General features: G+C 39.8%; 2 protein-coding genes across 3 annotated transcripts; both read left to right on the forward strand.

The window, feature by feature from the left end:
• Nucleotides 1-552: 552 nt before the first annotated feature.
• Nucleotides 553-6363, forward strand: txlnbb (taxilin beta b). 2 transcript variants are annotated; one of them, XM_076748925.1, is made up of 10 exons: nt 553-612; nt 2363-2634; nt 3022-3113; nt 3199-3369; nt 4376-4570; nt 4880-4999; nt 5108-5182; nt 5273-5365; nt 5571-5666; nt 5816-6363. In XM_076748925.1, the coding sequence occupies exons 2-10, from the start codon at nt 2400-2402 to the stop codon at nt 6329-6331; spliced, it is 1593 nt and encodes a 530-aa protein (XP_076605040.1). In that variant the 5' UTR covers nt 553-612; nt 2363-2399; the 3' UTR covers nt 6332-6363. The 2 variants fall into 2 exon arrangements, with proteins under 2 accessions (XP_076605040.1, XP_076605041.1); XM_076748926.1 differs by having other exon boundaries at nt 562-612; nt 2385-2634.
• Nucleotides 6364-7274: 911 nt separating this feature from the next.
• On the forward strand, nt 7275-11371 carry LOC143331862 (prostamide/prostaglandin F synthase-like). Its single transcript, XM_076749049.1, has 8 exons — nt 7275-7383; nt 7575-7668; nt 8271-8316; nt 8408-8520; nt 8621-8735; nt 9344-9466; nt 10202-10339; nt 10759-11371. Exons 1-8 carry the CDS (start codon nt 7275-7277, stop codon nt 10864-10866), a joined length of 846 nt encoding a protein of 281 aa, XP_076605164.1. The 3' UTR covers nt 10867-11371.
• The last annotated feature ends 1434 nt before the right edge of the window (nt 11372-12805 follow it).

The following is a 12805-nucleotide window of genomic DNA, read 5'->3' on the forward strand; positions in this document are numbered from 1 at the left end:
AGCAGCTCATACAGTGTACTGCTCTGCACTGTGAGTAAACACTGCGTGTGTTAAGCGTATATTAAGCGAGGAAACGACTCATCTGAGACTGTATTATCTTCTCTGGGTTGGGGAGGAGGTCTGTTCTAATTCTGGCCAATCAGAGAGACAGTTCATTTTTTTCTCTCTCTTGCTCAGTGACTAGGCCTGTCAGGCCCATTTGTTAGAATAATTATATGGCTGTTAACAGCATCCCAGCTTAAAATAAAATTTGTACTGCATTGGTTTAAAGCAGCAGGGGCATTGCATAAAATGGCTGCTGGAGGCCTGAACAGAAAAACCTTTAAATGATGAAGCATTTTGATTGTACTCATACACACAGCTACTACATGTCACACTCTGATGTAAATTCCTGGTTAGATTACAGTCAGAGGAGGACTATATGTTGTTTTTAATAAGTGGGGTGTCCTGGACAGACAGACATACAGTACCACTGTCCTCCCTCTCAGTCAGAGTGAGCTGTGCCCCTCTGGTTTATTTTGAGGTGGTCTTATCACAGCTGTTGTATCTGTGGTGGCAGCGTGTCCAAGCCCCTCGACACTCTTCCTTTTTCCACTCTGGCCCTTGGTCCTGGTAAGACCCTGTCTGCTCATTACCCTGCTTCTTTGGGGACATTTACACTTAAATAGCGAAAAAAATAATCTTAAATTCTGTGCTTGAGATGGTCTCTAAAGCTCTTCTTACTCTTAAAGGTACTAATAACTGTTTGTTTGAATTTGATGACTTCCCGAAGCTTGAACTTTGTTGAAATCAATAGAGACTTGCCTGTGTCACTCAAATGGGACAGCACTTTTTTTTAGTCCATTTCTCTGATTGTGCACCACTGCTGTTTCCTTGAACAGTAAAGAATTCAATAATGACTTTTCCAACAGTCACTTATTTTTAGTTGCATTTTCATTTGGATACCTGCCTCCTTGAAAAATATTGAATATGAACGGGGTCACTTATGTAATACTGACATTCTTTATAGTTGGAAATGCAACTTTTGTGTGCACAACCACTGACATTGATATCAATAAGAGTGGATTAGAAATAAATAAATAACTTGCCCATATTAAGAAGTTCCCAAAATAGCCTGTGGGGTCTGGAACAGGTGCCATGTGGTCTGCTTGTGAAAGCAAAGGCAGTGTGAAGGCTGCACTAATATTATGTACGTAAACAGGCTCTGGCTATGGGCCTGTGCAACACAAAAAAGACGCAAACAGGCACTGAAGCGCCAAATGACTTCAATTCAATCATGGTGGCACATTAATCTCATGCATAAAGCATAATGTGCTTTCAAGACCAAGAAATACGGCATGTTTGTAGCAGCAACAATTCTAAAAAAAAAAAAAATACTCCAATGTTTCTCACTGAACTCCTTCAGTACAGAATATACAGCTGTTTTTTAGTGCCTTGCTCAAAGGCACCATGGTGATAATTATCCATTAATCTGCTGATCATTTTCTCAATTCATCGATTATTCGCTTGGGTCTAAAAATGTCAGAAAATAGTGGAAAAAACACCATTATAAAATCCTGAACTCCAATATGACTTCTTCAAATGCCTTGTCTGGCCAATGGTCCAAGATCCAAAGATATTCAGTTTACTGTCATATAGCACAAAGAAAAACAACAAATCCTCACATCTGAGAAGTTGGAACCAGCAATTGTTTCACATTTCTACTTGAAAAATGACAAACTATTAATTATCAAAATAGTTTCTTATTAATATTGTCTTTGAACTTTTTGATTAATTGACTAATTGCTACAGCTCTTCCTACAAAAGACTAATATCTGCCAATATATCAGCCCAGCTGATTCATCAGTCACTCTGCTCTATAGGTGTTACAGTGGTAAAAACACACATGTAAATAACAGAATTAATGATGGCTGAATTCCTTTAATTTCAAGGTCTTTGCATTGTGCAGGCTGGCTCACTGTCACACTGCCATGGCTTACTAGGGCAGGCAAATAGAACAAAGCCATTGTTGCTGTAATCAGTAACACCTGTGCTCTGTGAAAAGGCCTGTTGCAAAGCTTTCTCATAGACCCTGAAGTTCAAAAAGCAAACCACATTAGTACCCACACTGGAGAAAACATTGGTTTGATAGGTTTTCATGGTGTATCCATATTAAAATTCAAACTGAAAACTAGTCAGGAAGATTCACAGTGGAGCTAAGGGACAGTCATTCAGAAATTGTTCTTATTCTGCATTTTCCTCTGCTGGTTGTACGCATGAAATGGAGTGAACATGTGAAAACAGGTCAAAGTTTATCATGAGAGACTAATCCTTTGGATAAGAATGCCAGAATGACATCTTTTATTCCTGCGGTTCATCGCAGAAACCAACTGTCTCCCTCTCAGTACTCGCTCAGAATAATGGAGGCTTGTCAGGAGAGCAGCCCTGCACCCATGGGTCCCGAGGCGTCGCCAGCCGAGGGTCGTCACATTGACCTGACAGAGGACCTGGCCCAGCAGCTGGAGGACATCATTAGCACCTACCAGGCTGCCGAAATTCCCGCTGAGCCAGAGGACGCAGAGGAGGTCACAGCCGTCAAAGAGGCAGACACCCGCAAGGACCAGAAACTGGAGAAGAAGATGCTCAAAAATCTAGGTGTTTTGTTTTTTCATAATGTCTTATTGATTTTAGCTGAGGTGGGTTTCATTCAGCTCAGTCAGCAAAAGTCCAAGTTGTACTGAAACTGATAGGTGTGTAAGCAGAGCTGTAATGCATGTAAGTGCATCAACCTGCTCCAGACGAGCAGGTAAAATAGTATTTCCACGTGCCTTTTATAGTTGGCTTCAGTTGACTCAGATGCCAAAATGATTTTTCACGGGGGTGACAGACTTCTCATAAACGCTGACAGGTACTCCAGAATAATTCCTCTGATGAATTACTTTCGGTCTACACATCAGCATGCGATGAATCTGATTTATCTCTTGCTCAGGGGTGATTGACGTGTGATGTTTAACTTGTGGGGAATTCCTTGTGGTTGTTCAGGGAAGGAAGCCATGCTCCTGATGCAAAGTTTGAACAAACTCAACACTCCAGAGCAGAAACTGGAAGCAATCATCAAGAAGCATGCTGAGCTGGTGAGTGGACACATATAGAAAACTGGAAAGAGATAACTTGCTAGTGATACGTGCATGTAGTGGATTTTTCTGTGCATGTTTGCAGTTGGAGGAGCATCGGAGTGACCAGAAGCAGCTGAAGGTTCTGCAGAAGAAGCTGCTCCAAGTAATGAAGGAGAAGGACCAGCTGCAGAGCGAGCACAGCCGGGCCGTGCTCGCTCGTAGTAAACTGGAGGGGCTCTGCCGAGAGCTGCAGAGGCACAACAAGACCTTAAAGGTACCTCAGCTCCTGTCATTTCTGCTCTTCGTGTCGCAGTGGAAGTAAATAAGGTATAGTGTCTAATGTGCGCCTCTGAAACTGCCATTTGCTGTTGATGTTTGGTGCCGGGTGTTGTCACCATATGTTGTGCTCCTCAGGAGGTGACGTCAGCTGGCACCGAAAATAAATCATTATGTCAAAGCTCAGGATTTGACCTCTTAAACTGCCACCACCCAAACTCATGTTGTGAAGCCAAGTGTTGCTCAAACCAACAGATTTCGTTTCTAGTGATATCCTGCAGTTTATGTAGATACTGAATACACCTCATCAGGCTGATTGTGGGAAAATGTAAATAAATAATCCATCTACAATAACATTCACCTTGGATGTAAGGGAGCAGTCTTGCTTTTAGCATTTTACTCTGAGCTGTCCGTATAATACTGCTTTTTATTAATCTATAATGCTTAGTGGTTTGACGGTGTTTTATGAGGACATCTACAGCAACTACAAGAATAACTTGGCTGAACCACTGAGTTGATGAATCAATTAGTTGACTGGCAGAAAATTAATAATTAGCCAATTTCCTTGTCCAGTGTGATAGCAAACTGAATATCTTTTGGTTATGGACAGTTAGCAGGACAAAATAAGCACACTGAAGACATCATCTTGGCTTTTGGAAAGTGGAAAGCTTCAGAAATGTTTTCACTCTTTTCTGACAGTTTATACATAGAATGATTAATTGATACTGACTATCATTTGGTGCAGCTCTAATAACGTCATGCTTTTACAGAAGTCATTTCAGTTTGGTTCCTGTGTATGTACTGCATAATCATAAAACCACTGATATGAAATTGAACGGATCAGCATCAGCTTAACTCTTAGCTCCCAGCATGGTAATTTGAAACAACAACAGACTGTTCAGTGTAGAAGCTAAAAATGCCCCTAGCTCTACGTCACTGTGCTAATTGCAAATGTATCATGCACAAGGTTGTTTTCAGCTTCAACATCTATCCCTGAAATGCAGGAAGAGACCCTGCAGAGGTGCAGAGAGGACGACCTGAAGAGGAAAGAGATCACCAACCATTTCCAGGGGACACTGAGCGAGATTCAGGCCCAAATCGAGGAACATAGTAACCGCAACACCAAGCTGTGCCAGGAGAACAGCGCTCTGGCAGAGAAGCTTAAGGGGCTCATTTCACAATACGACCAGCGAGAGGCGGTATTGATCCTGCCACATACTGATCACACACAGCTCCCAAACACAGTCACACAAAGTTTGAAAGTGAATTTGTAAATCCCAATCTCTATGCAAACCTCCCTCACACAATCTAAACTGTACTTCTGCAAAAGCTCACACATCTGGGCCTCTGTGCCAGTTTCAACCGCATGAATTATTTGCACATTTCACCCAAGTCTTACATTTATTAGTTGCAGTATTTCAGTTTTATGTGGCCAAAGCTCCCTGAGCGAGAAATGAAACAGTTTTCTGTGTGAAAACGACTCATAAATTCACCTGGTTGTCTTCCAGAACCTGGAAAAGGTCTTCAAGCACAGAGACCTGAAGGAAAAGCTGCTGGAGACCAAACTTACGCAGGCAAACATGATACTGAAGGAGGCAGAGGAGAAGCACAAGCTGGAAAAGGAGCTTGTATGTTTTGTGTATCAGATTTACTCAGTGCTACAGGCATTTTAATATCATATTTGCAATTCTAATCCCATAATGCTCATTTTCATGGAACATTTTAATATTCCACAGCTGCTAAAACAGGCAGCAGAGTATAAATTGCAAGTGAAGGTCATGAAGGAGCAAGAAATCGATATGAAGACCCAGGTACAGTAACAGGGCTTCATAGGCACCATTGGCTTGTTTTTCTACCTCTCTAGAGGCATGTATAATATTTTTCTCTCCATTTCTCCTCAGCTTGATATGTACTCCAAGAAGTTTGATGAATTCCAGGGCACAGTATCAAAGAGTAACAGTGTCTACAGCAGCTTCAAACAGGACATGGACAAAGTAGGAGCAGTTTCACAGAATATTTGAAGTCAGCTTCATGATATTGGTTATATTATTTAGATGATCTGTGAATAGAAAAATGATTAAAAACTTGAATAAGAGAAGAAAAATCCCATGAGATTTACGTGAACACTTAAACTGTATAAACCTATTTTTAGAGGTGGCTTTGATTGTCAATTGTGTAATGTGTTTTTTTATCCTGTAGATGGCCAAGAAAATGAAAAAGCTGGAGAAAGAATGCCAGTCATGGAAGAGTCGCTTTGATGGCTGCAACAAGAGCCTCATTGACATGGTGGCAGATGTAAGAAACTTTTTTTTTCCAGTCACTTAAAGCCCAATACAAGGATTTGATTGTTTGTTATAAATGTTAAATGCACCAGAAGCCATCTATTTACTAGAAAAGAATAGGATTCCTCCACTGACATGTTCCATGCATTGTTATCTTTACAGAAAGCAATCAAAGAAAAAGAGTTTGAGCTTGTCACCATCAAGAACCAGAAGCTTGAGAATCTGTGCAGGGCTTTGCAAGAGGAGAGGAAGAGTCTTTATGAGAAGGTGCAGGGAGCTGGAAGTCAACCAGACAGCAACACTACTGAACCAACAGAGAAGGAGGGCTCTGATGTGCTGGAGACCCCTAAAGTGCCTGAAGATGATCACCCTGTCCAGAATACTGCAGCCCCTACCTCTGCTGCCCCCTCCGGGACCCCAACACTCGAAACTCCACTGACCAAGGAACTGGCTAAACTGAAGACTGAGCAGGCCCGTCTGAAGGAGATCGCTGGTTCTTTCACAATCTCTCATGCTATATCCACAGAAACAGCCATTAGCCAATCACAAGGGCTCTCTGAGGGAGTCCAAGATCCAGAGAAGAAGCACATAGAGGTGGGCAACGGCGAACTCCTCCAGGAAGTCAAGGAGGGCGGATACCAAGAACAGAGAGATTTAGAAATGGAGTCGGTTGACTAATGCTGCCAATACTGGGAAAACTGTCTGGTTCATGTGAGATTCACAGCAATAAAAACAAAAATGCTGGCTCTCTGTTCCGTGTCTGATGCTGATATTTCATGATTCAAGAAAAGGTTTATTTTAGCACCTGCAACAGGCCAACTACAACTACTAAGCAGTTTCATGGCTTTTCTAACACACAGATCTAAAAGTAAAGAACGTTTGGACACCATGGACATGATTCCTATAGAGTTGCAAAACAGAAGGAACTATTTCGGCTGATTCTAAGCAGGGCTGAGACGACAAAGGATCTGCTCACATCTGCGAGAAAAAAATAAAACTAAAGCTGTGTCCCAAATCCATATTGCATACCAATTCTAGACAGTATTATGCTAATCATCCTAATAGTATATTGATTTAAGAGTTTGTATAAACATCATGGCTATTTAAACTTCACAAATAGACACTGAAATGTTTTTTGTTAGGATTTGACACTTTTGCTTCTTTGTTTTCCAAGATTTTTCTGGAACTGTTTCACCACCACCGATAATTAGTTTTATTATTTTTCCTGCCGAACAGCTCGTCCATTTCCTCTGTGCACCGTGAGAGAACACTGTCCATTAACAGCACACTCAAAGAACAACCGCATTCAGTATGCATATTATCTGGCTGAATATACTTCATTTAGTCACTTTGTGTTTTTATGTCCTTTATGCAAACTGCAACACTGCATGACTGCAAATGGATACTATCAATATTACTTTAATATTACTTCATGTGTATGATTACACACGAAGATCAGTTTGCAGAGTACCCCTTTAAACTGAGCTTCAACAGCAACTCTTCTGTTTTCCTATTTGCCCAGAATGGACTTTGAGAGAACGCAGAGCCTGTTTCACTCCGCTGCACTGATAAGAAGTTAGATATCTTATGAAATGATTACAGGTCCCCATTCAAACAGAAAATGGCTGACGGAGCAGACCCGACGGCAGCCTCTTGTGTGAAAGCTCTCACAGCCTTTGTTGAAAATGGAAAAGCTTTGCTGGACCTTGCCGAGAAGGAAAGCAGGGAAGGTAGGTAGCATTTTATGGGGTTAGACAAGCGCACGTAAAAATAGACATGCAGACGCCGTGTTCTGTAGTTGGCAGGCGTTTTATGGACGCACCACGAGTGGGGGCAGCAGGAGTCCTGTCAATCATTAGACATAAATAATGAGGCAAAACAGAATGCTACACACTAACTTTGCTTACTTTATCTCATGTAGGCTCTCTACAGGAATTCATCAGGCAGAAAATTCGTATCGAGTTAAATCAGTCCCTGCTGGGTCTGATTGAAGCCGCTGCAGCTTTGTTCAGAAGGTTATCATGAGTACACATAGTATATGAACAGACTATACCTGCAAAAGCTTTTAATAATTGTAATGTCACTGTAAAGATCTATTGTAAATGAGTATATAGAGCTTCATAGCACCACAGATTCAGTTTTGACAAGCAGATATGAGGTATTTACTTCCATTTTTTCTAATTTCACAGTTTGTCTGTTAAGAGGAAAAAGGATGCAAAGGACCTTTGGAGAAAAAACAATCAGTAAGAGCTGGTGCTGAAACAAACAGTCTATTAATTACTTGGCCAAAAGAAAATTAATGAAGGATATTTTTTGTGATCAATTAGTCTGCCCTGGTCATCAAATATCCACAACATAAATTTTAGTTTTCATGTCTAAAAAAATACATTTTGATATATTTTTCAGTTTCTTAATTACAATGCCAAATACTGGAGGATGTAGACTATCTTGAGTCATTAAACCTACCATAACTGACACCCTGATGCAGTAAAAATGTGCTGAGAGACTCCTGACTGTGTGACAGTACACCTTAACCCGTGCATTCATTAATTTCATTCAGAAAACCACAGTCCCTAGAAACTGTAACAGTAACAAAAACTTTGTTGTATGTCTCCAGCTGTGCTGCTTTACAGGCTGCTGTGCAGGACTTTCAGCAACTAGAAGTGAGTTACTGACATGACAGATATTTTCAAAAACATTCTCATCAGGACCACTGCGAGAGCGTTTTGTTTTTACTGACTGCGGATGTAACAGGTGCAGTGGGATGCCTTTCTGCAGCATTTGGATGATGAGTTACAACTGGATGGGGACCATCAGGCAAAACGTATTTCACCAGACACCTCTCTCGTCAACGCCATAACAGGAGAGTAGGTTTGATTCATTTCTTTTCACACACCCATAATTGCTGAGAAATTAAACTGTAAATTTAGAAATGGCATTATCTGTGAAAACCTTTGTGTTTTGCAGGACAGTGACATTAGAAAAATATCTTGGCAAAGGTAAGAAGATCCTGCTTGTGTTAATCCGTCAGTTCTCCTGTCTACTCTGTCGCCTCCATCTTAAAGATCTGGAGAAGAATCAGGTAAGCATGAGCCACTGGAGAAATTATGTTCAATACAGTTTCACCAGTGCAGACAGATCCTGCAACAGCCTGCAAAATTCTAAGTATCACAAGATCAATCTCATTCTTTAAATTCAACACATTTAATTCCACTCTAACGAACACACTGTGAAATAAACAGTAGTTTGCTCTCAGATCCAAAAACAGTTTAAAAACACGTTTAATCATCTACAGTGTTGCTATATTAATGCTTTCCATAAGAGGCAGTTATTTTAGACTTACTATGAAAATTACAACCTTTTTTTTTAATAAAAATAAAATAGGAGATCTGGAATAAACCCATGGAGGAACTGAATAAAATATCTGGTCATTTTCTACACCTCGCTCTTTTTTTTTTTTTTTTTTTTTTTTTATATAAACACAAGCATTCACCACTGTCCTTCCACTGCATTATGTTTCTAAGATGGATAACTTTGAAAATTCTGCTGTTACCCAGCGGGTTCAAACTATAACAAATCTCATCCGGTATTAAGAAACAAATGATTTTTTTTTTTTAATGTAGTAATGTGCAGTTAAAAGGTATTTCATCATCCTCATTATCATCCTCTATATGTGACACTATTTTTTAGAGGTCTCTGGATGCACACTCAATTGAAGTGGTGGTCATTTCATTTGGCTGTCAGGAGGGAGCGTCACACTGGCTGCAGGAGACCGGTTGTCAATACGACATGCTTTTGGACCCTGATAGGAAGGTCAGACGTCAAGCAACAATATATCAAATGCATATTTCCTAGTCTATGTTTATGGCCTCTATTTTCTCACATTTAGCCAGTTCCTTGGCCAAGTGACTAATGGGGACAATGATTTTTGAAATTGGTCCGGTATTGAACAAGAGCACTGCAGCCAGCAGCTGCAAAATGGGCAAAATGGGCTGCATCCCTCTGTGCATGTTTGGTTTTTTTTCCACTGACAAGCTCAGATTGTGTCTGACAACATTATGGAAAAGAATACTACAGAGACACACCTTTGTTAAAGAGTAAGATCCTTTTTATTTAGCCAGAAACAGCTGCTATATCACTCTCACCAAAGCCACAAGACTCCATTTACACAAACAGTAATTTCATTAGAAAACACTTCATCCAAAAAAACAGTAATTACTGGACAATGGAATATTTGAATTTAGAATATTCCTTGACTGCCTTAGTGTGGGCGGAAAAAAAACATGATTTTTGTACACAGCCCTGGCTCTGTAGATGGAAAAAGTAAAGTGTCTCATACCGAACCACACAAACACTATTCCAGACAATTAACAACATGCTCATGCACAGGACAAGGGGACGGGGAGTGGAGATTGTGGGAGTGAGTGGGACAGTATAATCTGGCATGCTAATGTCATGTAATCACATTGTGAAGAAGGCAACATGGCAATATCCACAATCTTTCTCCAGAATGACTCACCCAACTCTTAACTCTGTTGGGTGTTGCAGATGTATGGAGCATTTGGCCTGGAAGCATCTCTGAAGAAAGTATTAAACTTCAGTAACATGCTGCTCTATGCTGAATATGTGGTGGACAACATGGAGTTTCCAAGAGGGCTTCCATCGATTCAAGACGACATGTTTCAGGTAAAATGATGCTTGGAGTTTCACGCATACAGACATTGGAGGTGGCTGCAGCAGAACTTGTTGTGCCCTTATGCATGGCATGTTAAGTCCCAGTTCTCCAGTGAAACTTCTCATTTACCCAACAAAAATATTATAATGATGGGCAGTGCATGTGGCATGTGTAAATGTGTGTAACTATGGGAAAGTGAAGCAAAAAGGGACCTCTGAGTTCAGATAATGGTATATTTTCTGATAACATGTCCATTCATTCATAAATAATTCATGACTTCTATTCAAAAATTTTCCATTCACCAATTGGGTTGTTAATTGTTCCAAATATTTTCTCCCACAACCACTTTAGTTTTTACATCTGCACAGAAAGTTTCTTCAGATTCGTACCTAATTCTTGATTGTTTTTTTTCCCCCTCTGTCTTTCTCAGCTGGGAGGCGACTTTGTTTTGGACGAACATGGGAGGGTGCTGTTCTCTCACTGCTGTCAGAGTCCCATAGACAGACCCTCAGTGGAGGACATTTTATCTGTTGTGTGATGAAATTCCTTCATGCACTACACAGATGAATTATAGCAGAACAGAAACAGGTGATGGCAGCTGATAAATTTACTAGTTTAGAATAGTTACTGCCAGGTCAAGCTGTGTACTGATAAATAATGTGACTATCAGCTTTATGCAAGAAACTGAAGTTTCAAATTGTTGAAAACAAATATGATATGACTGCTGTACAATTAACCGAGTCTTACTTTTATAACAAAATTGACTGAGCTCACTTTGTAGTGAAAATATAATTAATTACATGACTGTCTTTAACAAAGACGTATGTAGAGCATGGTCTTATGGTTCCTAGTTATAAGCTTATACGATCATTTTCAACTGACTAAATGATTTCTCATTGGTTTACACTGTGGAAACATACTTCAGTTATAGTCAGTGTGGTATAACATAACCATCAAGCTTTCTCTCATGTTTTACCTTTGAAAACCACATACAGACACTGCAGACAAAATAACACTCCACAATTTAATGCAACTCAATGGAAACCCCCTGCAGCAAATTTCAGCTTTGTATAGCTAATAAAGATGAGATTGAGACTGTAGTCTGTGCTGTTGTTGTACTTGATTACCTTTGCAAGCACTCCTATTATTTTGTCCACCACGATCTTTTGTCCAATTCTAACAGCAGACATTATTGTAACAAAATCAATAATGCTATGCAATAATTATAGTGTGAGGTAAGTGGGGCTGCACCAAGGAATTATTTCCGTTATCGATTAATCTGCCATTTTCCATCATTCCTGATCAATGGATGAATGGATTTGCTTTTAAATGTACAAATGAAGAAGAATAAAAAACACCATATCCTTACACTTGAGAAGCTGGAACCAGGTAAAGTTATCTTATATCTTTCATTCTGAAATGTGCTATGTTTGGTGCATGTTTACATTACGCTACATTATGAATACCGAGAGTGTATATGCCTTGTATATTTCTCAAGCTACTCTGGGTTTGTTACAGGGCTCAATAAAATAATTTAATAATACAGCAAACATAATGTATTAACTCAGTTTGATAAGGCAGTTTATCTCAGACAAACTGAATTAATTAATTATCTCAGAAACGTGAATTAAGAACCACAGCTATGCTAGTTGCCCTGTTAGGCTGTTTGCAACTTATCCTGTGTAGAATATGAATGTCTAACAAATTTCATGGTTATCCATTTAGTAGTTGTCAAGATTTTTCACTCAAATCCAAAACTTCAACCTCATGGGGACAGTGGAGAATAAATCTGGGATCACCAAGTCATTAAGATTCTTCCTCTGGGGAGCATTAAAGTCTATACAATATCTCATAACAATTCATCCAACAGTTATTAAAACATTTCACATAAAACCAAAAGTGTGATCTTGCTGGTGGCGTTAGAGGTTAAGTCAGGGCTTCACCAAGTCATTGGGATTCTCCCTCTGGGAACCATGAAAGTCTGTACAAAATTTCATGGAAACATGTACAGTTAACCTAACCAAGCCAACCATCCATAATGCCAGTGGCATGGCTTAAAAAAAAAAAAAAAGAAAAAAGGAATACTTGGGGAGAGAGTTTCTGGAAGGTGCATTCGTGTAAACAAACATTTGTGCAACAGAGTGCTTTGCAGCTTATGTATTAATTCAGTTAATTAAAATAGTCCTGATTAAAATATTGGAAAATATCCAAACATGTCCTCTGAAGAGCAGGAGCAGCCCATAGCTACATGTCTTCCCCTAGATCCTTGTATATGATAAAAGGCAGCATGCATGATGTTTGCTCAATTCCTTGAAAAGATGGCCAGCAAACTCAAGGCTGAAAAAGAAAGGAGGACTTTGATCAACACCGGTTCCTCATTCATCTCTTTAAAGACGCATCTATTATTAGACATTCTCAGAGTGGCGCTGCTTTAACAGACACAGCGTCTTATGCCAAATATTAGATTATCAGCAGAG

This window comes from Chaetodon auriga, chromosome 14, assembly GCF_051107435.1.
Source record: "Chaetodon auriga isolate fChaAug3 chromosome 14, fChaAug3.hap1, whole genome shotgun sequence".
In the NCBI taxonomy this organism is placed as follows: domain Eukaryota; kingdom Metazoa; phylum Chordata; class Actinopteri; order Chaetodontiformes; family Chaetodontidae; genus Chaetodon; species Chaetodon auriga.